Here is a 27728-nt window from a genome sequence, read left to right as displayed (position 1 = left end):
GCATATAGAGAGAAGGAGGGCAGAAGGGAGGATAGACTAAGGAGAGCAGACTCACTCCTTCACTCAGTCACTCTCCCCTAGCCAGTGACGTCCACCACTGCAAACATTTGCTGCCTGCCAGGTGAGTGAACTTTCACCTTACCTTCTCTTTTTACATTTTATCTTGGTATGGAATATTATTTACTTTATTTTGATTTATCAGTTTATTATTTTATTTTTTTATTCATAGCCTATCTGTGTGCAAGTGTAACAGGTGTAGCAGTGTAGAGATGATTTTTCTGTTCTTAAATGTGAGCTTTTCTAATTTATTTAAAAAATAAGTTAGATAAAATATATATAACTGCCAATGTTCAAACATTAAGAAGAATGTGTTGTTTCTAGGTGGTTCCTATGAAATAAGCATAAACAGAGACAAACAGTGCAGTGTTAGGATTAAGCTGCTGTTTTCCCTATGATTTACTGTTTCCATGCCTGCAAAGTCTGTTTGCTTGTTGATGGTTCGTTCCTTTATATTTATTTATTTAAGCAGATTTGGTGTATTTCGTGCTCAGTGTTGTTCTGTGGCATGCAGTGATTTAATGTTTCAGTGTGTCTGTCTCCACCGCTGCGTTCTTGTTTGGCTGTGACACTTGTTAGCCTCCAGTTAAAACCTGTCTCGTGTTTCTTTCAGTCTGTTAGTACGCCTTCAGGGATGTTTATTCACGTAAATTGCAATACAAAAATGCGTTAGTTGGTCTTTAATTATATGCCAATGTTTGACATGATTGAAAAGTAGGCCTAGTCATTTTATGTGTTTTGGCAAAATTGATGATTACTACAAACTACAACACAAGTCTGGCTTTATCTCTTTGACTGAGATCCCGTTTTATTTATTGGCTGTATCAGAATACTTTATAGTAGGCCTAGTTTACCTGAATTATTTTGTCCAGAGGATGTCACCGTTGGTCCATTTAATAACCAGGCCTCTGAGGGGTTTCTACAGGCTGACTGTTTGACTTGTGTTAGGGAATTACTCTTTATACACTGTGGTTTGAGTTTCAAGATGTAATATGTCATCTAAAAGTGATGACAGATGTTTGTCATTATGGGGAAATTAGCCTATAGCTTTAAATTGACTGCCTAATTGACTAGCCAGGTATATTACTCCACTGGTAAATTTAACAGAAGCCAAATGAATATAACCTGAAACATCGTCTGATTAAGCGTAAAAAGAAGAGCACATTGAATCATGTAGTGTAACGTTTTGTACCTGCAGACCCCCTCCTCTCCGTCACGATGACCCGCACCCTCTGCTTGAGCTTCTTCCTCCTGCTGCTGTCCCTCTCTTCTCCCGCTCGCGCTGAACCTCGGCGGAGCTCGTCCAATCAGCGCAGGGCTCCTCGCGCATCCGCCGCCAAGGTGCGTTTGGCAGGCAACTTTGCGCGAGAACCCCACGAAGGGCGCGTGGAGGTGCTGCACAACAACACCTGGGGGACTGTCTGCGATGATGAAGTGGACCTCAAGTTGGCCAACGTGGTGTGCAAAGAGCTGGGTTTCCAGAGCGGTGTGACGTGGGCACACAGCGCACAGTATGGAGAAGGAGCCGGTGAGAGCACTTCCTGTAACAAATTACAACCATTTAGCAATTTTGGAAGTGAGACATTTTCCTGAAAAAAGTACATTGTCAGTTTTTTGTCATTGGCCAGACTTGACTTGTGAGTGACAAACTATGATAGGCCGCCTTTGACATGGTAGCAGTGAAAACACAGGTGTAATAATTATATTAAAAGGACTGCATAACTCACTGACTGAATCGAAAAAAGCTAAACTTAGTTGTATTATTTACACCTGTGCTATTCATGCAATAATGAGTCAAAAATGTCTGCTCTTAAAAAGGCCAATTAGATAATCATTGTCATTTATTAGATTGAGACTCAGCAGGCGGCCATATTGGAACAGTTCATTGAAAACCTGTCTCTTGTGTGCTTCCTCCACACAACTCTAAATGCATGGCTACATGAAAGGACCACCAATTAAGGCATCCAAAATAACTAACATCATAAAGTGACGAAGATAACTTGTTGTGGGATTGGAGTCTACAGGTCGCCTGGCAGGCTGGCAGAGCAAATATATGGGCCAAGATAGGGCATTTGTTTTAGAATAATAATAGCATTCACTTGCCAGAGTTGTGCAACACTTGCTGTGGTTTATGGACATTCTTTACTGCAGCTTTTAAATCCAAATTAAAGAGAAGGTTGAGTAGATTCAAGGGGCAGGATCTACAGCAACCTGCCTTGTAAAATACTGTGTATCCACCGCTAAACACGCCGCTAAGGTGCAACCCTAAATCACAGCGCCAGTAAAAGTCAAGTGTTAGGTGTTTAGGAACTGATTTGGGTCCCTTGTGTAGATGCAATGCACAGTTTGTCTATTGAACAATCAATGAAAGTCACTATGAATGACGTAATGAAGTGTTTTTATTTTCACAAGGCCCAATATGGATGGATAATGTACGCTGTGACGGCTCAGAGAAGTCCATAAAGGACTGCAAACACAACGGCTGGGGCGTGAATGACTGTAAACACACGGAAGACTTGGGGGTGGTGTGCAACACTGAGCGCAGGCCGGATCAGACAGCCAGTAGAGGCCACACCACCTTCAGCAGGCCCAACGGCGGCCATGCAGCTCAGTGGCAGGGAAATGTGGTCACCCGCAGGCATCCAGGATATGGCTATTATGGAAACGGACATCAACAACAAGAGATTCCCCGGTTCCAAAGACACCCCCCGGTAAAGGAGTTTACTTCTGGAAATGTCTATGCTAATCTTAGAAAGGTATGTAACATTACATTTTCATCTTCCCCAAGGTTCCTAGTAAGGTGCGAATCGAGGAGGTCCGTCTTCGTCCCATTCTCATGGCTACAAAGAGAAAGAGCCTTATCACAGAAGGTGCGGTGGAAGTGAAGCATGCTGGGAGATGGAGGCAGGTTTGCGACCTGGGTTGGACTCTCAACAGCAGCCGAGTTGTGTGTGGGATGCTTGGCTTTCCAGAGGCTACTCAGCACAACGTCAAAACATACAAGTGAGTGTTAATCTTTCCTGCTAGTGGCACCGAGAGCAACACATTTCACATTTGCGAACTCAAGTTATTATATTACATTACAGTGGGCTGTTGACTGTAGTTCGGAAGGACAACATGGTTTGTCATTCCTCTCATTGTTAAGTGAATAAAAACTCATACTGAAGAATAAAAAAGCAACACTGACATCCTGTTTAAAGCCACTTTGAGTAAAGGCCTTTTGTTGGGCTTATCTTACTCCCCCAGCCACTTCTGCCGTGTGTCCCCCATTACTCCCCCCTCCCTTCCTCAGCCTAGATGATGATGAAGGAATCTCTGTCCCCTCTTTTCTGCCCTTTCTCTGCACCTCTCTCTAGGCAAAGCACCTATGCTCACCTCTCTCACTCTCTCCCTGATGCTATCTTCAGCTTGCAGCTCTCAGACAAACAGCCCCACTCTAACTTTTAGATTCCCATGCTGAGGTGTAATATCACTGCTGATTGTGCTTTAACTGTCCCATCAATACCATGTGTGGGACAGAGGTGGCTATTGGAGAGCAGGATGAGGGTCTTTGTGAGGCGACTTGTCTTATTGACAGGGCAGCCTCTGCAGGCTTGAGTCAGCCATGCATCTCTTCACTTTTACATCCCACTTTAACAGCAAGTGTGACAGGATGCCAGTTTGTGTGTGTGTATCTATGTGTGCTAGGGCAGGGGTTTTAAACTGTTAAAAAAGCACAACATTTACAGGTGGTTTTGTCCAATCTTTTTTAAACCTTTGGATGGAGCCAGGCTAGCTCCTCGTTTGCAGTCTTTATGCTAAGCTAAGATAACCAACTACTGGTTCCAGCTACAAGTTTTCTTTAAGCACAGGAGGACCACACAGAGTATTACGACATTACTTTTTTAAGAATAAATAGTCACTGACTAATTGCCGTTGTCAGTGGAAGGGGGACCCGGTTGGATATAGTTCCTGGAGAGCTACCGGCTAGGTGATTCATAGTTTAGCTATTCATTTCCTCTCTTGGCCAAGCCTATTCTGAATCAACATTGGACCGACCACAACATCTGCTCTGTAATGTATGTGCAAGATTCCTCTTCCTACTAAAGCTGTAACTGTTGATGCGGTAACTCAATTGTTATATAGACTATTTTAACGTTTGTTGACTTTCCCAACATACCTATTATATTGGAGCACACACACTCACTGAAAGTTGTTCTGCATTGCCCTTGAATTAAGCTATGTCCTCCTAACTCTTTTATTGGGAACACAGTGATGCTTTAACTGGATTCTATTGTTGGAAAAAGGCATCATCAGGCATCATATCTCCAGTAATAAAAGGTCCTCAGAATGAGCTGTCGTCAAACAGCCTGGCCGTGTCTCTGTACATGATCATTTATTAGAGTTTCCCCGCATTGCAGGTGTGATGCTTTTTATGCCTCAGTTCGATTTCCCATCGCAGTAAAGATTTGCCACTTAATGCAAAGCATGGGAGATGAGAAGAACAAGTAGGAGTTGAGTGAGGAATTAGATGGTTATATTTGTATCGCTGCCACATAAGAGATTTGGCTGCTCACCAAGAAAAGAGATATGACAGAGGAGGACGAAGCTGCTGTAGCTTGAAGGGCTTGGACTGAAGCCTGCAGGGAATCTGCTCAGTGGCGGTTCCAGGGTGTTGTTTTTAAGTCTCCCTCTGAGGTCAAGAGAAAGAAACTTAAACAATAGCACTCCATGAGCTATTTAAGGCTCTGACCTAAGCCACAACAAAATGTACTATACTGCTTATCCAACATATCTGCTTCTAAATGCACAGTGTAAGGTTTTGGTGGACGCCATTATGTTGATTTTTTTTTATTGTGCGTGTAAATTCTAAGGCTCTGGCATGAAAGCGGTTGGGACTTGATACAGGTTGGTCGACCTGTCCTGGGTATGACCTGGTGTTTTTCTGTAGCCTCAGTGATGTGTTTGTTTCTAAATCTGTACCTGTACTTTGTTTGTTCTCTCCCAAAATGTGTTTTTGACCACAAAGTGTACATATGCCTCAATGTCTTAGCTGCCAGTAATGTGTTATTTTTGCAACAGTTAAACACTTTTGCAATATTTGGTTTTCAGGGTGAAACCTTATCGTTGTTATTGTATTTGGATGTTTACTTACAAGAAACAGTTATAACCAGAACAAAATTGTTGATATACAGGTAATGCCGTCTCAGCATTTACTTTGGGTAATTGTAAGGATTGCCCTCTGACTAAATTGCCACTGTAACCATAATTACTGTACAAAATGTAAGAGGAGTCATGGGGAAACAATTGGGTGTTAGGCTCTTTCATGTTCAGTTTCCATGTAACATCTTCGACTTAAATAGCAGCAGGAAAGTTTAGGATTGTATTGCATGGTTTGACCAAATGTAGCCAGTGACACACCCCCCCAGTTTCTCCACCTTGCTCCAAGTCTCTCAGGCCATTCTTAGAAACCCGGGCCATGCCATGTCTCTCGGCTCGCTGTGTCTCTTGGATGAGACTCTGAAGATGCTGTAATTACAGGTTGGTCAGGACCAAGGCTCTCCGGGGTTTCTGCTGAGGGTGAAAAAAAAACACCCCCAATTATAGCTGTGTGTGAGAGAGAGTAAGACATAGTTGGCGATTGAGGAGGAAGAGAGTAACAAGAGAAAGAGGAGATTGAGAAAAAGCACAGGAGCAGCAGTCAGACGAGCCAGATTTTCGCTTGCTCGTGTGAAATATGTTCAATTACAGCTGCAGTTTGCAGCACGGCCCGCTGTGTCAGCGGCTGTCTGTCTTCCTCTGTCACCATAGTGATTTGGGGACTAAACCTGCATTTTATTTTTAATTATGTTTCAGCTGAAATGTTCTTGATGAGGGTATCATTTTCAGGCTTTTCTGTGACATTTTGAGGGACCGAGTCTGGCTTTCCTGTCTGATGTCTGTGTGATCTTCCTCAGTGACCTTCTCTCTCATTTATTTAACCATCTTTTAATTTATGAATGCGTGCATGCCAGTTGTTATTTTGTGAACAGACTGGAAGCTGGCTTTCAAAACTGAGTTGAAGGATTGTGATTTTTCACAGCTGCTTCTGGCTGCATGTAAATATGGAATTATGATTTGAAATGCAAGAACCTTTTCAAACTTAATTTCATAATAAAATCTAATATTTGATTTTAACAACTGTGATCTCTAAACAATATAAAATATGTTTGATCTTGGCCTTTTAATTTAGATGTTGGTGATTGTTAGGTCCACTGTCAGATGCTTATTATGAGCTGAATATGCATTATGAACCCAAGGTTTAATGGTAATATATTTTAGTACTTAAAGTATAGGGAATCAAATGGTCAACGCTTCAAATTTCACTTCAATAAATAGTAAGATATAAAGAAATTATTAAACCAAAGGATTATACATTAATTAAGGATTTTACTCTGATAGAAATGTCCGGACCACCTAAGAGTTTTTCTAGTTTTTATGCTGCATTAAGATACTATTTATGCAGCATGAAAAACAGCTCAACAGTTCCCCTAAATTATTAAAATGGTGTTTTTAACACTGCTTAGTGGCTTTAAGGTGATGAATGATATGTAGGTAGAAAAAACCTTAAAACTGAGTCCACCTGTTCATTTCATCAGCACACACCATGTAGAGAAATGCTGTCATACTGCTCATGCTAACTATTATTTCACAATTTAAAACATATTTATTTTATTGGATGAAATTCAGCATTTACAAACAGTTCTTAATTCAGTGAAATGAAAGACCTGAAGACATCGTTTAAATCCTGTGTAGTAGTCCTGTTGGTTTCTTAAGAGGGAAAGTGGTTAGCTGATTGGTCTGTGGTGAGGTCACAAACATGTCACAGACATGTTGCCTCAAGGGAGTATGTCTGTGTGTGTTCATGGTCCTAACTCTCTATACCCGATGTTACTGCAGAGCCACATGATAGACACATTTAAGATATTTTACAAGTGTAATTCAAGAGACTGTAAAGAACAAGTGTTAAATTCTATACAATGTGTCAGTCGCCAATTAGAGCAGGTCTCCTGTACGCACAAGCGGCTTTATTCAGAGCACTGAATGTGTTTTACAAATAGTGGAGTTTCTGCCTCATCAAGTCAAATGTTTGATATATATTGGAAAGGTAGCAATGCTTTTCAAGCAGTTGAGATTTCATTTACAGATGTTCACTTCATAATGTAAGCTTAACTCAGAGCTGCACTCTGTGCTCTAAATGGGCCTGAGAAACGACCATTTAATGAGTGTTGTTTTAAAATGGCATCTGTAATTTGCAAAACACCTCATTTTGATAAATGATTGCTAAAATTGAAGTTTGCATATTTTTTAGAATGCTAACATTTTTGGTCTCTTCTGCCCCATTGACTACTTACAGCCTGAAGAAACAGGTTGTCAGCATTCCATGACTTCACACAACCTTCAACATAACATCGTTTCAAAGACAATGCTTCTCTTTATTCGAGCATCCTCAGTTTGTTTTTGAGGTTTTTTGCTTAACATTTTTGGGAATCTCCGGAGTTCTTGTCAGAAATTCAAATATTTATCTACCTGTCCGTTTATACAAATATCCTTGGTCATGTTTGTTTCTATATAAGTTAATGCCATTAAAACCAGCATTGGAGTATTTTTAATGAAGTGCTGTGTCAGTAGCCACAAAGTAGAAACTAATTTAGCCTCCCACACCTGTGATGCCATGCTAATATACAGCTCTAAAGAGATTACACTTAAAAAATATGTGGTGTTTTAATGAAGCTACGCCTCACCAGCTCACTCTGATTAATGCTACTGTAGTTGTAAGTGTTAACATTTTAGCAAAGTGGGTTGTAAACTGATAACGAGACACTCGACCCTAAATCTTTTAGATGGTCAGATTATCTTATAAAATAAACAATGTATATAACAATGTTAGTCTCTTAATTACCTAATGTATAATGAACATTATTTTGTTTGCCAATCGCACCACCAGAATGGACGATATAGTCTCTTTCTAATATCAGCAGGCTGTAGCGTGTGTATGAGTATTTTAAAGTAATTGATGTGATGGTGCATGCACTTTGCAGTGGTTAGAGGATGTCCTGGCATGGTCTGTGTGGCATGTCTGCTCTGCGTGTCTGCCAGCAGAACAGAAGGCTTTCCTCTCCACCGCTCTCCCGAGTCAGCCAGCATACTTGGTTCATGAGTCTCTACTTGGTTCTGTCATTTCTCTGACATGCAGCGCACTGCCAGAGTTTTTGTTTGTATATCGTGCTTGGTCAAACCCTGTTTTCCCAGAAATGTTGTACATTACTGATGTTCAATGTCATGATTGTTTGGACTGCGTGTGGCTTTGGAGGTTAACAACTAAGTTAAAAATATCTTGTGTTTGAAAAAAAAAAATCCTTTTATAGTTCCTACAGTAACTCCTGTAGTTATGTACACATCTCTGTTTTATTGCAACACGGAATGCTAAAGACTTGTATTCAAAGTGTCTATGTTGGTTTAAAAGGAAAGTGCATTTAATGTAACGTAAAGGTGGGTAATTAAGATAAAACACACCCAGCAACACATTCCTGTTGAACACTTAACCGTATGTTGATGACAAGAAAAGACTGTTGCCTAACTTTAAACATAAAAACAGTAAACCACATTCCAGATGGAAACATATCTTACTAAACCTATAAAGCAAAACAGATAGACAGGAATCAAAGTTACTGGAGGAGAACAAGAACATTGCATTTCTTCCTTAAACTATATCAGTAATCTGCATTAATGTATGTATAACTTTACAATCACCACAAAGCCGCAAGCAGAGCTCATTCCGGTTTTATACATGGAAGATATACATAGAACTGTATGATTCATCTTTTGATCAAGTCTGAGCTGTAACTACTTTGGTCAAAACCATGTACCTCAGTAAGAATACTTTTCTAGTAAGTCGGTAACTGTTTGTGCCGCTACTAACTGTGGCAGAAATCCCTCCTGTGTGGCCAGGTTACATATAAAACAAACAACAGATGCTACAGTATATTGTTCAGTCACTACCCCGCCACATGAGAAATTGGTGACCCAGGTCACCTCACAGGGTGGTGTGTCTGTGTGTGTATGTTACTAACCTCAGGGAATATACAGACCTGATAAAACTAACATTGTTCTTTGTATTTTTTATAGGAAAATATGGGATACCAAGGTTTCAGATCCTTCTACAAGGTAATACAATTACAACAATTTGTCATGATTGATAGCTATCTTTGATCTCACTCATTGAAATATACTCGCAGACGTCAGAAGTTGAACTTCTTTAAAGGCTTGAAAACCTGTTTAAGAGTTTCAATCAAATCTGATAAACAAAACCACACAGTCCTAATAACCAAATTAGTTTTCAGTATATTTTAATTGTCAAACCCTTCATAAACAATATTTAAGAATATTTTGTATCTGTCACTTTCATCATTGCTATTTTAGTGCATACTTAATGTATTTGAGAAATACTAAAGATGTATACCACGTTATCAGTGGCTTTAAGAATATATTACAAGAACTGTTTTCTTCTTTCTAGATTGAGCATCATGTCAAAGAAGAAGGGATTCTGGATAGAGAAAGTTCACTGTCAGGGGTTTGAGAACTCCCTGTCAGAGTGCCTCGCTCAGCTGTCAATCGCCCGGAGTCCCACTCCTTGTAAGAACGGGAGACATGCAGTTGTCAAGTGTGTGGCAGGACCTCAGTTTGCTCGCATTTCCTCTGGAAGACCCCAGGCCCCCTATCCAGTTGTGGTAAGATTGATACAGGGATGAATACACAGTGTTTTAATGAACTGCACTAAGCTGAGTTACAAGTTAAACTCTTCGGTTTTCTGCCCTGTACAGCCGGTGCGTCTGAAGGCTGGCCCCAGACTGGGTGAGGGTCGTGTGGAGGTACTAAGAGATGGAAAATGGGGGACCATCGTGGACCACATGTGGGACAGACCTGCAGCCAGTGTGGTATGCAGAGAACTCGGCTTTGGTACTGCCAAGGATGCCCTGAATGGAGCCTTTATGGGTCAAGGTAAGCAAGAGAACTGCTCCTGATCAGAAAAAAGGCTTCCACTTAACTGAGACTGGAAATCTAGAGAAGCCCAGATTCAATCTAGTTGTTTTGAGTGTGCAATTTGAATGTTTGAATGTGTTTATCACGCGTCATGGTATTCCAGAGAAGACAGGGAGACTTTTCCAGTCTTTTGCTTATCTTAGACGCCGCACCCGTCTGCGCTGACTGATAAGATAATGCATGGGCATGAGTGTTTGCCCGTCTGTCTGAGTCTGTATGTTACCTCTTGAAGCTGCAAAACGTGTTGATTGCAGTATCTCCAGCTGTGATTAAACAAGTCCTGTGCCAGGGCTAACAGCTGCCCAAACACCACTCACACACACATACTTTCACACAGAAAATGTAATACTATAAGCCATGGATGTTTACGTTGGCATTTGGTAACGTTAGCCACAGACATAATCTTGCTAGCTTCAAGCAATCTTTTCATTTACTCACTGAGGTGCTGTGGTCTTTTCCCTTCATTTTCAATTTTACGGCTTTGGTGATGCACGGATTCAGTCTCTATCCAGCTGCGCCAGTGGTGTCCCCACCCTTACGAGATGTGAGAACGGTTTCTCCATGCCTCAGTCTGGGGTGTAGTCTCTAATCAAGCTGATCAAGATGAAATGTGGGACGACAGTCTGCTGGTTTAGCTGTTCAGTTAATCATACATACAGTAGAGTATTTTTGAAGAACTCCCTGTTACCTTCAAACCTCTTCAATTGGGTTTTCTGTAGATGATGTCATTTAAACTACGGTACTTTTCTTTTTGATGAGCCTGACAGAACTTAAATCTGGTTACGTTGGCTCCTTTGAAGATACTTTTAAAAGGCTTCACACCCCTTGTCGTCTGGATTCAATCAACACTTTCAGTTGTTGGGCCAGAATTCAGGTTCATCTTGGTTCCAGAAATCTTAGGCAGAGTTATAAAAATGTTTCACTGATCCAACCATTTAGCTATATGTGTGTATATGCAGGTACTAGCATGGGTATTTTGCATGGCTGTGTTTAATACAATTAGTCTCAGATTCATACATTAAGATGTGGTTCTGGTTTTAAAAAGCCAAGTTTACTCTCTCTCTCATATTTTCTTCAACTTGAAATTGGCTATGTCCTTTGTGTGGTATTGTAAGGCCCAGTGCAAGGTCCTAACTAAGAAATTCTTGGGACATTGTTGGAATATTTTACACATATAACATCACTCAGCTGCCAGATTTTTTCAACATCAAACAAAATGTAAGTGCAAATGCACAAAAAATAGAATACAATAGTAGTTTCAAACACTCTCCGACCAGTAGATGCATTCAAATCTGCAGTCAAAAATAAGGTTTTGCGTGGGTAAAAGGTAGAACGCCAGTAAATCCCCCCCCTCCCATTAATCTAAACTGTATGAAAAAGCTTCTAAACTTAATACAATTCTTGCATTTATCTGAAGGCATTAGGACAACTATGCTAATAAGTCCAAATTGAGAAGTGCTGTGCCAGAGCAGAGTACCATTACACAGAGTGCACTGTGTTTACCTTGATTAAATTACATTCAAATGACACCAGGCCTCTACAAAATAACCAAGCACACCTCTACACACTGTTATAGGTTCAGCTGTTGGAGCGATGATACCTGGGACATGACGGACCCTGTGATCATTCGCCATCACACAGCCCTCCACCGCTGCACATACATGAACCAAAATAGAAGGAGTGCTTTGAGAAGGCAACACAGTCTTTGCACTAAGAGTAACCGTTGGTTGTTGTGCTTGCAAAATTAAAATAGACCCCATAAACACACTTTCAGGTACATACTCTCCTCTCTGAAGCCCACACACACGTGCATTCACACACGTACAGCAAAGTACTCTCCCTTTCCATCTGTCTGTCTGTCCTACATATACACTGCCATGCACAACGATTGGATTTCAAAGTGCTCTCATAGCTTCCTTTCTATAACATGCAGCCTGTTAGACATTTTACTAATTTTCCATGTGCTTGAAGGCTACATAAACACAGGGGTATATGTCGTTGAGGCCTAATATAGACTCTTTGATAGAACAAACCCTTTCTGAGAGAGACTCTCTGAAAGAGTGATATCAAATGTGGTTTTGTAAAAGTTTTGCATACAGTTAATTTCTCTTTAAACCATCCTTTCTGATAGAGCATAAACATTTTGTGTCAAACGTTTATACTTCACATAACTCTAAATACATTCAAATAAACATGCTTTATTTCAGCACGTGAGAGAAATTGAAAACGAAGACGCTAAAGGAGAGTATTGGATAATTTATTATGATCATAAAGGTTGTGGTCGACTGGCTGTTTGGCTTGAGAGAGAGGTCGGCCAGTCAGAGATTGGCTTCAATGTGGTCTCACTAATCAGACTGGTTGTACCACTTTCTATTTCACACCGCACAGAACATCCCCCTCTGAGATGAGTAAAGTTGTAATTTAATTTACATAATTATAATTTATATAATTATAATACCTTATGATTTGCAACCAAGCTTAAACATATGTTGATGGTTCTTGGCTTTTAGCATCTAAAAACGCATAGTCAGTCAGATCTATTTAGAAACATTATTTTAGCAATTGGCAAAGAAACGCAGAGAAAGAGATGTTCCATGAAAAGAAACACTACACGCACTACATTAACGTGCCTAAAACAGAATATAATTTCAGAGAGGTGAAGAACAGGGTTTCCCTTGTAACCGCTAACCAACTATTTAAGCTATTCTGAAAAAGAATCTGACCAAATTGACTGTGTTTCCATGTTTCCAAGTATGTTTTCTAATCTATCCAATGCCAATTCTTATTATATGGTAATCAAGATCAACCTGTTTATTTTAAATACTACATTTAAGCCTCCACATTTATATCATTCCTGAATTCTGCTCTCATAGCTGTATCTTCTGTCGATCCTTGCCGTTTTATGTTGAATTTGATTTGAGCATTTGTTGAATTGATGTCCGGCAGAATGAAAGTGAAGAAAATATTCTAAGCTCTGTTAAAACTCCATCTGCTAACCATCTAACTCCCATCATCATTACATGTATTATCACCATCAGTAAGTTAAATTACAGGAAAAATGTTTCTATTTTCTTTCTTGACCAACATTGTAACGTTACCGTGTAATTTTGCCTGGGAAGTCCATATACTGTACATTTAGAGTACTATATTACAAAAGGAAGTAAAACAACCTGACTGCCTGTGTATACTTCTGCATGTAAAGTTTGTGCGGCCAGTTTCTTGAAATTTATTTTTGGTTTTTGTGGATTTCCCAAACTAAGGTTTAAATACAGCGTGTCACTGTTCATTTTGAGGATCCCTCGTCCGGGCCCCATGTTTGTCTTTGGATCTAGTTTGTGGCCTTTACACTGTAGATAGAGGCGGAAGTGGTTTTGATGCTTCCTTTCATAAGTCTGAACCCACGCAGTGCGACCAGTGTGGAAGCAGGCCTACAATCTACTAAAACCAACACAGAGACAGATGGAGGGGGTTAGCCTGCAATCTGCTCCATACCATTCAAGTTATCTTTCTTCACGCCCTTCTTTCTTGGTTTATCTCTTTTCCCCCCGGTTTTAGTGGTTTTGGTTGTGTTTATTTCAATGCTGCCTCATTTCAAAGTTTGCCGTTTGTGTCTTTTGTTTTAAGAAAACACTGTTGCCAGTGTTTGCTCTGTGTTTTCACACACGGCAGTCATTGTGGCGGCAGCTGTTTGTTTTCACAAAATCTTTATCTTAAGATTTATTCCCAACATCTTCTATGTTATTTAGAGATCATCTGGTTTAAAACCATAAACAGATACTGTGATAGTCTTTTATTTTGTACCCACAGAGTTGCTCTTGTTTGTTCACCCAGGGTGGTGGACTACACACAATGTTATTGTTGTTGTGCCAAAAGCAACAGAATAGTGGTAATGAGGTGGGGCAGATCCCTAAAGCAGATGTTTGTGGTGTTGCCAACGCTTGGCCAGAAAAGCATTTTGTCACGACAGATAGGAACTTATCGTTGTTGTTTTGTTGGAAAATAGCAAAGCATAATTACTTGAAAAGAATCAAGAGCATTGAATGTGTGTGAGCTCCTTTTCGTGATAAAGTCTGGTAATGCCTCTGTGTCTGCGTTTGCTGGCCCCAAACAGTGCACGATAAATACTGCCCTTCAGCTATGTCTATGCTCCTCTGGCTCCCATATATTGCTGCCTTATTTTTGTCAGCATAGTCTTTAAATCTACCTTATGTCCTCCTCCCTCTTCAGGTACCGGACCTATCCATTTGAACAGTGTACAGTGTATGGGGAGTGAGCGCTCCATCCTAGACTGCTACTTCCAGGAAGTTCAACCGTGGACATTCAAACACACCCAGGATGCCTCAGTACGCTGTAACATCCCTAAGACCGGAATGGAGAACACGGTATAAAAACAACTCTAAAACCAGACAAAAATGTATGAGCTTTCACTGATTGCACACTAACAACTGAATCCCTTTCATTTCCAGGTGCGAGTTGTTGGTGGCAGAGTCCCATCAGAAGGCCGCGTTGAGGTGTTAATGGATGTTGGGGGTCGTAAGCGTTGGGGCTCTGTCTGTAGTGAGAACTGGGGCATCAATGAAGCCATGGTGACATGCAGACAGCTCGGCCTGGGTTTCGCTGCCAGTGCTCATCAGGTAACAACCTTCCTGACCAATTACATCCATAAGGTGTTAACAATCATGTCATTTTGTTCTCTGGCTGAAGTGCTGCCCTTTATTCGTAATCTTGAAAAACTTTTGTCGAAGTCTCTAAAATAATGGGCATGTTGTCCTGAATGAACAAAAAATGTAACTTCTAAACCAATTAGTATGTTTTAAAAAAAAAGCCAGATTAGTGTTAAGAGGCATCATTCGTCCAAGATTTGTCAAAATCCCATCTGCGGTGTCTGGGTTATTGATGAAAAAACAACGAATGGGTGAGAGGCCAATCCATAGTCACAGCCCCTGTATTTACTGTGATGGACAGTGCTATGATCCTACTTATTGATAGAAAACCTGACAGGTTTGCTTTGTCCTTTGACCCCGCCCCCTTCCTTTTACAGGATACCTGGTACCGGCCCGGTCACTCGAATGCCAGTGATTTGATTCTCAGTGGAACTCACTGTGTGGGCACGGAGCATTCAATTCAACAGTGCCGGCGCAACAACAATCTCCACTGTCCTCGAGGAGGTGGGACGAAGGCCGCTGGGGTCAGCTGTTCAGACAGTAAGTACAGCCTTCTTTGTAGCTCACATCTTCTCCAATCATTCTAAATCAGTTTGAATCCTAACATAACCTCTCCCATCTGACCTTCTTCAGCGGCGCCTGACCTTGTTCTGGATGCCCAGCTGGTCCAGGAGACAGCCTACCTGGAAGACCGACCCCTCCACCTGCTGACCTGTGCCAATGAGGAGAACTGTCTGTCCTCGTCCGCTGCCAGGATGAACTGGCCTTATGGCCACCGCCGCCTGTTGCGGTTCTCCTCCCGCATCATGAACATGGGTCGGTCCGATTTCAGACCCAAAGCAACAAGAGAGAGCTGGACATGGCACCAGTGTCACAGGTATAGCATCTTTCAGGAGTTTAGGGAGGAGTAACATCGCTTAGGTTGTTGCAATGGAAAGAACTGTTTAAATACTTACTATAAGTGGGATGTTGTGGTTGCCCCTGTGGTAATTCTAAGTGTTTTTTTGGGGAAAACTGTGGTTTAGTGTCTCGGATTCAGGTGAGCTGTGGTTTTAAGAGGTTTTAAAAAAATATTCGGACAAACACCTGTTCCTCATAGAAAATTGCTTTTACGTGCATTAAGGAAAATAGCTCCCTCCTTGTTGAGTAATTTGGGTTATATTTAATTTAATTGCACTCAATTGCTACCAGGAAAAAAAACATGCTGAAGTGTGATGTCTATGCCAGTGTGCGTATGGTTTGACAGGGGGGCTGTGGGTAGCGTGCAACACGGGGCATTACAACAAAAGAGCCTTTGTCTGTCAACGGTCCACAGCAGCAATTTGTACATTAGCTCTACATAGACTAAATATTGTCCTCAGGTCTACTTGTAACAAATTCCACTCTACTTCTCAGTTTCCTCACCTCTGTAAGTTAGTTTCTTGTCAGGTGACGAAAGCACCTTCAGGCCTGTCGTCATGAGAGAAGAAGGGGCCATTTGAAGCCCTCAGTGTTGGCTGTGTGACATGTGTCCCAGTAGGTTATGGGTGGCCTGAAACAGTGTGTCATCCCTCTGGATTGATTAGCCTCCCTGCAGCACGTGTCTGTGGAAATGACTGCTGAACCAATCCAGTCACACAGGTCGGATGTAATACAGTACAGAGGACAGGGCAGCCCACGCACGGTCAAGTCCATTTCAGTTTGTAACAACAACACATCAGAGCTATGAACGGGTGTTTCAAAGCCCTCCATTCACTCAGAACGAGTAAACAGTTCAACCAAGCCGGCACTAAAACAAGCTTCTGTGAGAGGTGTTACGGTGACACCCACGCTCATGTTCGAGCAGTGAGGTCATTAGGATACAAGCCAAAGGGAGCCAGTGTTCACCTAGCGTAAATGCACACACTCATACACTAACAGACACACACACACATATACACACTCTCACCTGGAGTTTCCCCTTCTGTCGTCCCAGGCACTACCACAGTATCGAGGTGTTCACGCATTACGACCTGCTTACTCTGAATGGCACGAGGATCGCAGAGGGACACAAGGCCAGTTTCTGTCTGGAGGACACGTATTGCCCTGAGGGTAATATTCACTATTCATGACTCCCACTAAAACACTGTTTCCCATTAGTGACAGGAAATTAATATCAATATTTCAGCTGCAGCTATTTAGATTTTTACTTTGTGGTTAATGTGTTAGATCGCTGCTGTTGTTGTTTGTTCACTCTCCATTTACTTGTTATATCATGGATGAAATAGCTCGTATGAGAAAGCGGAGTTCATATGTAGACTGCTGCAACTCAAGAAGCTAAAGACTCTTAAAGATAACAGGGAATGCCAAGCAGTAAATGAGCTTTGTTGTTGTGATTAATAATGTTGTGGGTGTGTGTGTGTGTGTGAATGTTTCAGGAGTCCAGAAGCGCTTCTCCTGCTATAACATGGGGGATCAGGGTATCTCTGTGGGCTGTTGGGATACATATCGCCATGATATCGACTGTCAGTGGATTGATGTGACGGATGTACGGCCAGGAGACTACATCTTCCAGGTCAGAAGTCATTTTATATTTAACATCCCCTCTTGCAGTTTGGGTACATTTTCTCATATCACATACATCAAACACCATCATAGTTCTACCATTTTGGAAGTATGCTCATCATGCTCTTTTGCCAAGAGTTACCTGGGAAAATCTGTGCCACTTATGTCTGTATGGTAAATATGAAACTACTACCAGAAGCCAGTTAGCTTAGCTTAGCTACAACACATTCTTGGCTGCTTAGGTGCGGAAACGAGTCTGGAATCTCTATTGGTTACATGGCAACTTTGTAAGACTCCGACTACACCCAGCCAAGAAATAGTCCAACACATAAACCCCCGTAAAACCATGACCTGGCAACGTTACCCTTACGTTTGTCATTAAGGGACAAAGTTAAGTTTACATTTAAGGTAATCAATGTATCTTAAAGTTTCTAATTTCGTTAATACAAAAAAAGGTATTACAGGATCATATGTGGACTTCCTCATTTAATGGTTTGTGTTTCTGTCTATTCCAGTAAAACCCTTCGAACACTCACTTCATAATCTTCCCCTCAACCATTCCTCCGTCTTTCATTATTCTGACCCAGGTTAAACACTCAAGTCATTGTGGCTACAAAAATAAAACACATCAAGGACCATTATCCTCCATTTCCAGTTTAGACCACGGGTCCCACCATGTACGCAGCAGTCCTCAGATCTCATGCTGCCAATTACCTCCCAGCTGTGGCAAATTGGTTGCCGTGCAACTCACTGTCTGATAATTACTGCTGTCACCAAGTGTGTCTAAAAGGTCACTCTCAATCTTTGTAATTACACTCCTCTACTCTCTATTAAAGACAGATTTTTTTAATGTACTCGCAAAAGACGTGACAAGCATATGTATAGACGCATGTGCTGACTGGATGTATTTTAAGCATGTTGAGCAGTGTATAATTATAAAGTCATACATGCTGCAGCGCAATGTGGAGGCGTAAAGAAGGAATGAATGATAGAGGACAGAAATGGAATTGAGAGAAATGTAAGAACAAAATTGGAAGAACTACTGAAAGCGAAAAGGTCAAGGTCATTTGAGGAGAAAAAGCACTGAGAGTACATGTGCCAAATGTAACTGAAGAACAGGAGAGAAAAAAAGAGCAAAGTAAGCCAAGCGGGTAGTTATAGTAGTTCTTCACCATTACTGCAGAATTGAAAAAATAAATATATATTTTACTGCATGTCAATCTCTCTACTGCGTTCTTAAATGTGTCCAGTTAAGTGCAGGTAATGCCTGACTTTTCTGAACCTGGGCTCTACAGAAAGATACAGCAGGCCTAACCTTGAACCTCCCATTGCCAATGAAACTCACCAATTACTCAAATTAACTATTGCCTCCCTTTAGTCAAACAGCAGCTAGTCCCCCCTTCCATTAGGAACGGCTAATTTGCCACCAAGGAATTCCTCCTGCTCTGTTTTTATTTTTATTGCCACTTTCTCACTGAGCCACACATTCTGCCCCTGAACGGGCCCTCTTCAAAAGCCTCGTACACTCTGGTCCTACACTGTCATTTACCCTGAAAAATTAAGAGACAGCATTTGTGCATTCACTTACTTTTAAAAGTTGTTTGCCTTTTTTAGTTTAGTTTGCGTTGGTTCTCCCTGTAGCTGTTTGTAACATGTACTTAAAGTGGGTGTAGCAGTTTACAGAGCCGCTATTAGAGTAAATGGCTTCACAGTATTATCACCAGACCAGATTAAGAGAATGGTTGTATCAGCAGTTATGGAGCTGCTCTGCAAATGACACACTGTTAGTACAGTGTATGCCAGCACTCAGACATATAAACATGCTTGTGCATAACTACTCTATTGCAGCACACTTTAATTTCAGGCAAATTCAGTCATTATTGCATACCTGTGTTGGTGCGAGTAGCAACCGCATTCCATGAACTTCAGCTGTAAAGTTGCATAACCTCTAATGCAGCTTCTTATGTGTTTTGTGGGCAGAAGTTTCTTTGTTACGTGTTTTCATTCAAGTTATAAAGTGTTTTATGATGAGCTACCCTTAAACATCTACCAGTGTATTCTGTAATTAGCATTACGCACGGTAAAAGCAAGTGTTTCATGCCAGATGTCATTCAGTGCATATGCTTAGCTGAAGGCTACCAAGCACACTCATTCAACGTTAAGTCAATGAGAAAGAAGTGTATGCAAAGTGTATTTATATCTCCAAATAGGAATACTATATGGAAAAGTCATCCAGCTTTTTATAGATGAAAAAGGGATTGACTATAAAAACAATACCGGCCGAGAGTGCTGTTTAATAACAGGCCCTCTTACAATTTAACATCCAACTGCTCTTTATGTCAAATGGCTTTCTCAGTGTGTATCGAGAGGGGACATATTATTTGTTTGACCATGTGCCTGGCCAGCTCCGGTTACAGTATTAGATAAAAGTGAGAACAACAAAGTCATAAATTCTCCCTGTTTTCTAATAAATGTTTGTGGTGATGATGAAGTATGCAGCTGCAAGTCATAAGGTCAGAAATAATGTGATATTGTGTCGTTTTTAACAGAGGTTGTGTATGATGGTATTGTTTTGCAGGTGGAAGTGAACCCTGCAATGGACATGGCTGAGTCTGACTTTATGAACAATGTCATGAGATGTCGGTGCAAATACGATGGCCAGAGAGTGTACATGTATGGATGTCATGCAGGTGAGCACAGAAAAGCCTTTTCCTCTTTTGTTTTTTCATCCTGATTCCACCCCTCCTCGGTCACTGAAAGTTATATCCTTTTCCCTTTTTAAGGCGATGCATACAGCGCAGAGATTGAGGACCTGTTTGAGCACCAGAAGCAAATCACCAACAACTTTGTGTAGCCGTCCCAGGGGCCCGGAGCAGAGGCCTTCCAGTGGGGCCCAGAGTCTACTCAGGGTGGGCAGAGGTCGATGGCCCTAGGCCCTTGGGACTTCAGGACCCACAATAACAGTGTACACACAACATGGCGGCTGTTCACCTCCTTGGCAGATGTGGAGAAAATATTCATAAGCGCATCATATCACAGCAGCAACCATTGTCAACAAGTGTGGAAAAGGTGCCAAACAGGTCGACATGTATTTTACTCTAGTTAAGTAAGAAAATACTGGATAATGATTCAAACTATACAGAATTGTGTGAATGTGGATGACTTTAGCTAGTTATTCAAGGTGTTTGGTGTGAAAAACTATTTAAAAACTATTTAGAAGGCAGTGCAGTTGTTAAAACTCATATCCAATGTAGAACAAATGTATTGAATGTTGTAACTCTTGTGCCTTTACATTACTTCAATATTGGTGCTCTTAACATTACTGTATGTCCTTCAAGAACCTCACTACATTTCAACAGTGGCCTAAAATTCATCTTGGGTAGTTTTCTTTTAAAGTTAATTAGGTATTTTATAATTGCTTTGACTTTAACAAAATCATTGTTTTAGACAAGTGTAGTAGTGCTACAACGTTTGCTTCTTATCTAGAAGCAAAGAGGTTGTCCAATGATTTTTATTGAACAAAGCACTTTATCGTTTCAACATCAGTATTCTAGTGTTGCCCCCATGCTTTGCCACCAAAACGACTTTATTGTGTTATACATTTCAAAAAGTGAAATATTAGGTTTCTGTTTTAGTTTTCATATGCAATGTATTTATACCGAAACTTTATTTATTCACGGATTTCACACATACACAGCATGCCAGATAAGACATTTTTAGTTTAAGCATAATTAACAAAACAGATTTGTTTTCCTTATTTAATTAACCATGTTGTTATATTGTCCCATGATGCAGATTAAACAAATGTTATATTTTAGTTAAACAACTGTAACTGTAGAGTCTTTTCTCTCCCATCCTTACCGCTGGGAGGGAAACCGGTCTGACGAAACCACAGTATTGTGGCAGGCAGGCAGGCAGGCTGGCTGGGTTTTGAGAGCATATAAAAAACCTTTTAATTACATCTGTTTAGGTTTGACATAAGGTTACGGTTAAGGTTAGGGATATAGCATGTGCTTTATAAAGAAACACGGTGGAATAGTTTCTTATGTAATCACAGAGAGAGTGAGAATCTTTACACAAACTACATGAAAGATTCAGAGTTCTGAAAGATTTACTGAGGGACACAGTGATTGTAAGACAGATTGAGAAAGAAAGAGAGAAAGGGTTGAAGTTTGGAGAAAGACTTGTGCAGACAGACACTTTTTACTAGCAGAGCTGCCTTTTTGTAGGCAGTCATACAAAGACCACAATCTGGCATACTCAGCTCCCCACCGAGAACAACATGTTTGTCTGGGAGAAAAAACAACACAGCAAACAGTGGCCCTATATTTTGTACTAAAGCTGGGCCTGCTAAAATATACTGCATTCTTTCTTTGCTGAAGGTTTAGCTCCTCAGCAAACTATGATGCAACTCCACTTTTTTACAACATGAAACTTGTGTTAATCATGTTGTTTTACCCCATTACTGTGTTTGATGTGTATGGCTTATTGTCTTAGTGGTTAAACATGTTAAGATGATTTTCTAATGGCCAGCAACCAGGACTCGTTATGGAAAGGACAAGTCACTCATAAAAACAAATGCAGACTTGATTAATTTCTTTAGCACATTGTTTTCCCCCTCACTGGGCCTTTATTATTTTGACTTGATGGATGGTTTAGAAAGAAGGCTTTTTAGAATAACCTTTAATAAGGTCTTCCATGTAACAAAAAACAGGTTGAGAGGCTAAAGAAAGCATAAAGACGTACAAGTCTGTGTGTTTGCTGATGTGCTTTTCTGTTATGTTGTGCGTGTGTACAGTTTATATTGACATATTATGGTCTGTTTTATGTGTTATTTAAAATGATATGCCATTCCATATTTTAAGTTGGTTCATATTCACCACTCTCATCATATTACTGTATTATACCCATGCTATATGCATAGCACTGGAACATTGTTTTTCATGGCCAGTAGTGCTTTTATTTTGTCTTTAAAGCTGAGAGTCTGAGCTATACAACACTTATCTACAAACATATTCATAGAAAGCTGTACTCTCAGGGACTTAAACCTCATCAAAGAGAAAGAATAAAGTGTCATGTGATGTCATTCAGGTTGTTAGCTGTGATGCATAGACTCTTACAGAAGGTAATGTGTGCTTGCATGTTTGTGGAGGATAACTTTTTGATAGACACTCGCTGAGTCAGGAGCAAATTTCAGTTAAAGACCAAATCACAATCTCTTCATTCATCATTACTGTGAATCAATTAAACTTCTTCACATACTAAGCTGTCGTCTACCTCCTGCCTCCTTCTTGATGCTAAAACATGACTGCAGAATATATTTTTATAAAAAGAGGCTTCAATTGTGAATACAGAAGCTGATATTATCCAGTAGCATTTTCAGTCCACCTGCTCCGATACATATGATTCATTCTGTGGGTGAACATCTGATCTGTCATACTAGTTACTCAAGCACTCTTGGTTTTCAGACACTTAAAAAAGGCTGGTTGGAAACTAGAACTTTATTGTACAAGGTTTCCCCTAAAATGCCTAAGCTGCCCAAAGACAACCCTTTAAAGCTGTTAGATTGTCTGTGACTAAATCCTTTGCAAACACTGCCCCTCATGGGAACCGAGAAATCGCCTAACTATTTCAGTAAGAAAAATACACAAAAGTGTCCAGGGATTAATGACTACATTTGAGCGTATCAAAGTAGGTGGAGTAATCAGCTATGTCTGGAAAGGAAATGTACTCTTAACAAAAGACTGATTTGATCATAGCTGACAAGTCCACCCAGAAAGAAAACAGCGGAGCTGTGAAGTGGTCGCTCGCTGGGATGAAACAGCTGCTGGGCAAACAGGAAAGGAAAACTTGAAAGCAGAGCACCTGGGTTCACAGAGTGTACTCACACACATTCAGCATCCTTTCATGCCCTTTCAGCATACTGTATTTCTGTAAACACACGTGAACACATACTGTGAGCAAGTATAGTGGACTTCAAATATTGTCACTACTTAGAAAAAGCAAAAATTATCTAATCCTAGTGTCAGACACTAGATACGGTCTGGACCTTGCTTTAAGAGAGTGGGATGTTCCGAGTCAGAACTTGATTACATTTCCAGAACAGCGGGGATACGTGTGGATCACCCCTTCCCAAAGATAAAGATAAAACAGAACAGGACAAAGAAAACAATTTGAGGCAAGGAAAAAAGTTGTCGACCTATGACCGAACTCCATACGCTCAGCCAAGCAGTTCTCATTTTATCCTTACAGGCACACTTCCTGTTTGCTGCACGTGTTTTTATTCAGGAGGCCCCCTTCGCCACTCCACCCTGACCTGATGGGGACCACAGGCGGCTCCACAATGGAGACTGTGTGCGCTCACTGAATGACAGACCTGTCCATACAAGCTACAAGGACACCCCCCCTCCCTCTTTATACACACACACACACACACACACACACACACACACACACACACACACACACACACACACACACACACACACAAACAACTGAAGGGCATAACAGGTTTTGCCGTCATCTCTCATGAAAGCAGTGTTCCATGGTTTATAGCGCAGACAGACATGTCGTAGGATTTGATCACAAGATTTTTTTGATCAAACTTCAGATTATTCAGCAGGAATGTGTCTGCTTAAAGCCAAATGGCTGCTTCGATAATAAAAACCCTTGAACCTGTCTGGATTTGTGCTGCCTCCATGATGACATGCTTTTTTTCACATTAGAGGTGATAAGCTTCTTCTGTATAATGCAAGAAGCTAAGAATGCTCATTAATGTTGTCTTCCACTTAAAATTGATTTGCACGCGCATAGTATGTGCTCATGGATCATGAGCAGACCACCTGAGACACAGGCCCTAACTCATCACCTGGGATTGTTAATATTTACCGATAAGGAGATGCTTTCATGAATAATTAACACATTTGCATAATTGTCCCATCCAGTTAAGTGAAAAAACACATTATGAGACACATTCAATTTCCATTTCAGGCCCATTGAGAGAGTGAATGAATAGTCACCGAGATATAATGACTTACAGAAGCAAAGAGAACGCTAACAAATTAGTACAATGCCTTTTTCTTATAGGATTGTAAAATGTTATCTACTTCTCTATGCGCTTAGTGTCTTCTTAGGAGTGTGTAAGCCCTTGTGTGCGTGCGTGCCTTTGCTCGTGCACGTACTCAACCCCCCACCACCCCAATCCTCTCCTCTCCACTATGAGATTTATTGCGAAACAGCCCTGTGAGAGAGTACACATGCTCTGCCCAGTCTCCGTACTGCAGCCTGACAATTACTGCTATATATACCGCTCCAAATGAGAGCCATGAACCGGTGTGATTATAGGGTGGAGCACAAGCAAAGAGGGAGAGGGGGGAAACGAAAAAAGTAAGGCAAGTTGAGAGAACAGGGGAGAGAGACTGAGAGAAGAAGGGAGACAGGCAATACAAGTGGAAGTGACTCAAGTCTGATGTAAATGGCATTGTTCACTTTCCATAAATCACAGTGTTTATGAAACAGAAGGTTTGAGTCTGAATAGCTTCCTTTTTTAAATGGTGAAGTGGGAGGGTGAGATTAAAGGGATGAGAAGCATGCAGGGAATGAGCAGCATCTTCTCCACTTTGAAGATTATGGCCTCGGTCTGCATACTTCTCCTTAATAAATTACACAGGAGAGCCTCAAATGCCAGAAAACTGTATATGGCAGAAGTTACATATGGTAAAGAAGTGCTGCCCTCTTCTGGAAGTGAGGGAATCAAGTAAATTGAACTTGTATGAGATCTTAACATTTTTGAAAGAAGTTACAAAATAGCTTGTTATCATTCAACAATTTTATTTAAAGGTGTCCTATCATGCAAAATGCACTTTTGTACGTCTTTTATACATGAATATGTGTCCCCGGTGTTCCAGGGAACTCACCAAGTGTCAGAAAACACAACCCTCTCTATTTTCCTCCATACCCAAATCTCTTGAAAATCGCGGACTGCAACGCGATCTCGCATACAATACTGATTCCAGATTTGCAACAGCTTCATGACGCTCACAGAAGCGCCTGCTACGGCTATTGCGCCAATCTCCACCAATCAGTGGAGACAGCCACGGAACGATTACCGTTCGAAGGCCGCTGGGAGACGCTGCTAGTACATATGCCAGGCCTGCTAGATGCCTGCTGTTCTCACAGAATCGCCCATGCAAGGACAGCTGTAAATTTGAGCCGAAATAAAGGAATGGCTAAAATCCATGATCTGTTTGCGCTTTTTGAAAAAATTAAAAAGTATGTAAATATGCCTCATAGTAGGATGGCTCCTTACACTATATTATTCAAATATAGCCATGATAGTGGTCCACATTAAATAGACTGTGGAGAATACTTTTTTTTAAGCGGATAACATGTCCAAAGCGACACAGGCTTGGCATACGCAACATCCTGCTAATTTTCTGGTCTTCAGTGAAAACCAGATTTAGGCAACAATAGAGAATACTTCTGCTAAGCCTGGCAATAAATTGACATAATAGAAGAGCAATGCTTGGGACGCGATCATCCGAGCGTGAAGAATCTTCCACGGCGCTATAAACAAGTCAGGACTTCATATCGTTCTCCGATCCGTCTCTCACTGAGTTGTCAAACCTCATGAGCTGACAGCCTGCCTGCTCAGTCACGCGGCTGCCCTTTACTGTGCTGGTCACCTCCGCCCGGCTGCCTGACATCAGGCTGCCCCTTAAAAGCGCGCATCTAAAGAAACAATTGATAGCACAGGAACTGATGCCTCACCAGCGAAAATCCCCACGCTATATGTATTGAACGGCTACATGTAATGGATGCAGGATTGCGCGAGCTCAAGGCCCGTGAGCAGCCATGTCACTAAATACATCAGCTCTACCTAATTCGGCAGGTATGAGACTGCTGAGCGAAGCTTGAACTGCGCGAAGTGTTGAGTGAGAATTGGCAGATTCTTCAACCCTCCATGGAGCAAAAACCATCCCTGTGGGCGGAAAAAAGCCAGCGGGATCACATTAACCCATGACCGTTTTCATTCGCAAGAGAAACCCACGCTCTGCCTCACTCCAGCGGCTCGCCCATAATTGAAGCATCTGGCATGAAGATAGAGTCAAGGTGGCATATCAATGGCGCGTACTCAAGGGCATGCAGATAAGAAAAGGCTGCTTCCTTAACAGCGTCGTGTCATGATATGGGCTATCTGGCCCTCCCTAAAAAGACAGCAGGCTGCGTATTGACTCACATACAAATAGCTGAAGCTGATCACTGATGTGGACTTTGGCTTATACATTCACTCCCAGTGGCATCATCCCTCAACGCCAAACAAGAAACTGTGTGTTACCAAAGCTTGTCTCATTATTATTCATGTATAGCGGCCCAAGACAAAATCCTTGCTGCCTCAGGATAGAGGCAGCCTGTGAGGATATTTTTAGAGTATAATTTTCTCATGAACGTTAAATCTAAACGTTTTCTTATTGTTGTTCCATTACACCAATGAGAGCACGTCTCCACTCCCTGCAGTGGGACATTGGTACGTCCGGAGTTGAACAGGTTGGGCCCAACACTTGATTCTTTGCGGGACTCAGTATTCACTGCCCCACAATGCAAATCAACAGCATCTTTCATAGACCCTCCCACAGCTAAATGCACCCAGACCTTTCAAATCCATGCTCACCTGTTCTTTATGCTTTTAAAACAGGATTTATTTTAAAACCAAAATGAGACAACACTGATGGCAGCACAGTTACATCATCATGGTTATTTTCTCAGAATGGACAAAAGCATGTTTTCACTTGCAGGTCTTTTCCAGGTAACAATAACCTTTACTGCATTTATCAGGGTCTAAACTTTTTCCTTTGCTGTTGATTGCTATAAAAGTCTTTGCTTGCCGGAAATAGCATTCTTACAAAGGCTTTTGCAGCACTATACGGACAACCAGTCGTTGTTGCTGAGTAAAACAGCCAGAGGAAAACGTGAGTATTCAATAAGCAACAAGAATATAAAGACAACGTGGGAGGTAGTTGCCTAACCATGAGCTATATGATGTTCTTATGGCAAGATGTATGCAAAATCGTATGAATATTTCGAAAATGTGTTGTTCCACTTTGTTGCATTAGTCAGAAAAAACTTATCAGAGCCCAACATTTTCAGTAACTGATTTCTGAATTACCTAAAAAAAGGATAAAAGGATGATACATTTGACCAGCTGTAAGCCCCCATACACCGACTTGCAGACTCTCATATAGCCGTAATATAAGGGTCAGATATTTTTTCTCCTGCCCTACTTGTTCTGTCTCAGCTAACCATCCTCCATTTCCCCACTGCTCCCCGACATCCAACAGTATCCACTCCGCTCTTTGCCCTTCCAGAAGCGGGACTCGGGCCGGCCTCTGCCCACAAATAAAACTGTGTGCCCAAGCCGCCATT

The 27728-nt window shown here is 41.2% G+C and overlaps 1 protein-coding gene across 1 annotated transcript; it reads left to right on the top strand.

Annotated features, from left to right (window-relative positions):
• The first annotated feature begins 82 nt into the window (after window positions 1-82).
• loxl4 (lysyl oxidase-like 4) lies at window positions 83-21294 on the top strand. Its single transcript, XM_010782703.1, has 14 exons — window positions 83-121; window positions 1256-1585; window positions 2470-2768; window positions 2846-3060; window positions 9593-9806; window positions 9900-10077; window positions 14347-14501; window positions 14586-14753; window positions 15161-15323; window positions 15417-15660; window positions 16738-16853; window positions 17180-17316; window positions 19885-19996; window positions 20090-21294. Exons 2-14 carry the CDS (start codon window positions 1276-1278, stop codon window positions 20158-20160), a joined length of 2382 nt encoding a protein of 793 aa, XP_010781005.1. The 5' UTR covers window positions 83-121; window positions 1256-1275; the 3' UTR covers window positions 20161-21294.
• The last annotated feature ends 6434 nt before the right edge of the window (window positions 21295-27728 follow it).

The sequence above is a fragment of the Notothenia coriiceps genome, unplaced genomic scaffold (assembly GCF_000735185.1).
Source record: "Notothenia coriiceps isolate Sejong01 unplaced genomic scaffold, NC01 NC01_scaffold00024667, whole genome shotgun sequence".
In the NCBI taxonomy this organism is placed as follows: Eukaryota; Metazoa; Chordata; class Actinopteri; order Perciformes; family Nototheniidae; genus Notothenia; species Notothenia coriiceps.
The sequence above is the reverse complement of the archived record's forward strand: the minus strand, read 5'-3'. Positions and strand labels throughout refer to the sequence as shown.

Excerpts from the sequence above, each read along its gene's own strand:
- loxl4 (XM_010782703.1), top strand. The coding sequence starts at position 1,276 with ATGACCCGCACCCTCTGCTTGAGCTTCTTCCTCCTGCTGCTGTCCCTC. Across the intron at positions 14,502-14,585 it reads AGACCGGAATGGAGAACACG|GTGCGAGTTGTTGGTGGCAG; the intron begins GTATAAAAACAA and ends TTTCATTTCCAG. Across the intron at positions 14,754-15,160 it reads TCGCTGCCAGTGCTCATCAG|GATACCTGGTACCGGCCCGG; the intron begins GTAACAACCTTC and ends TTCCTTTTACAG.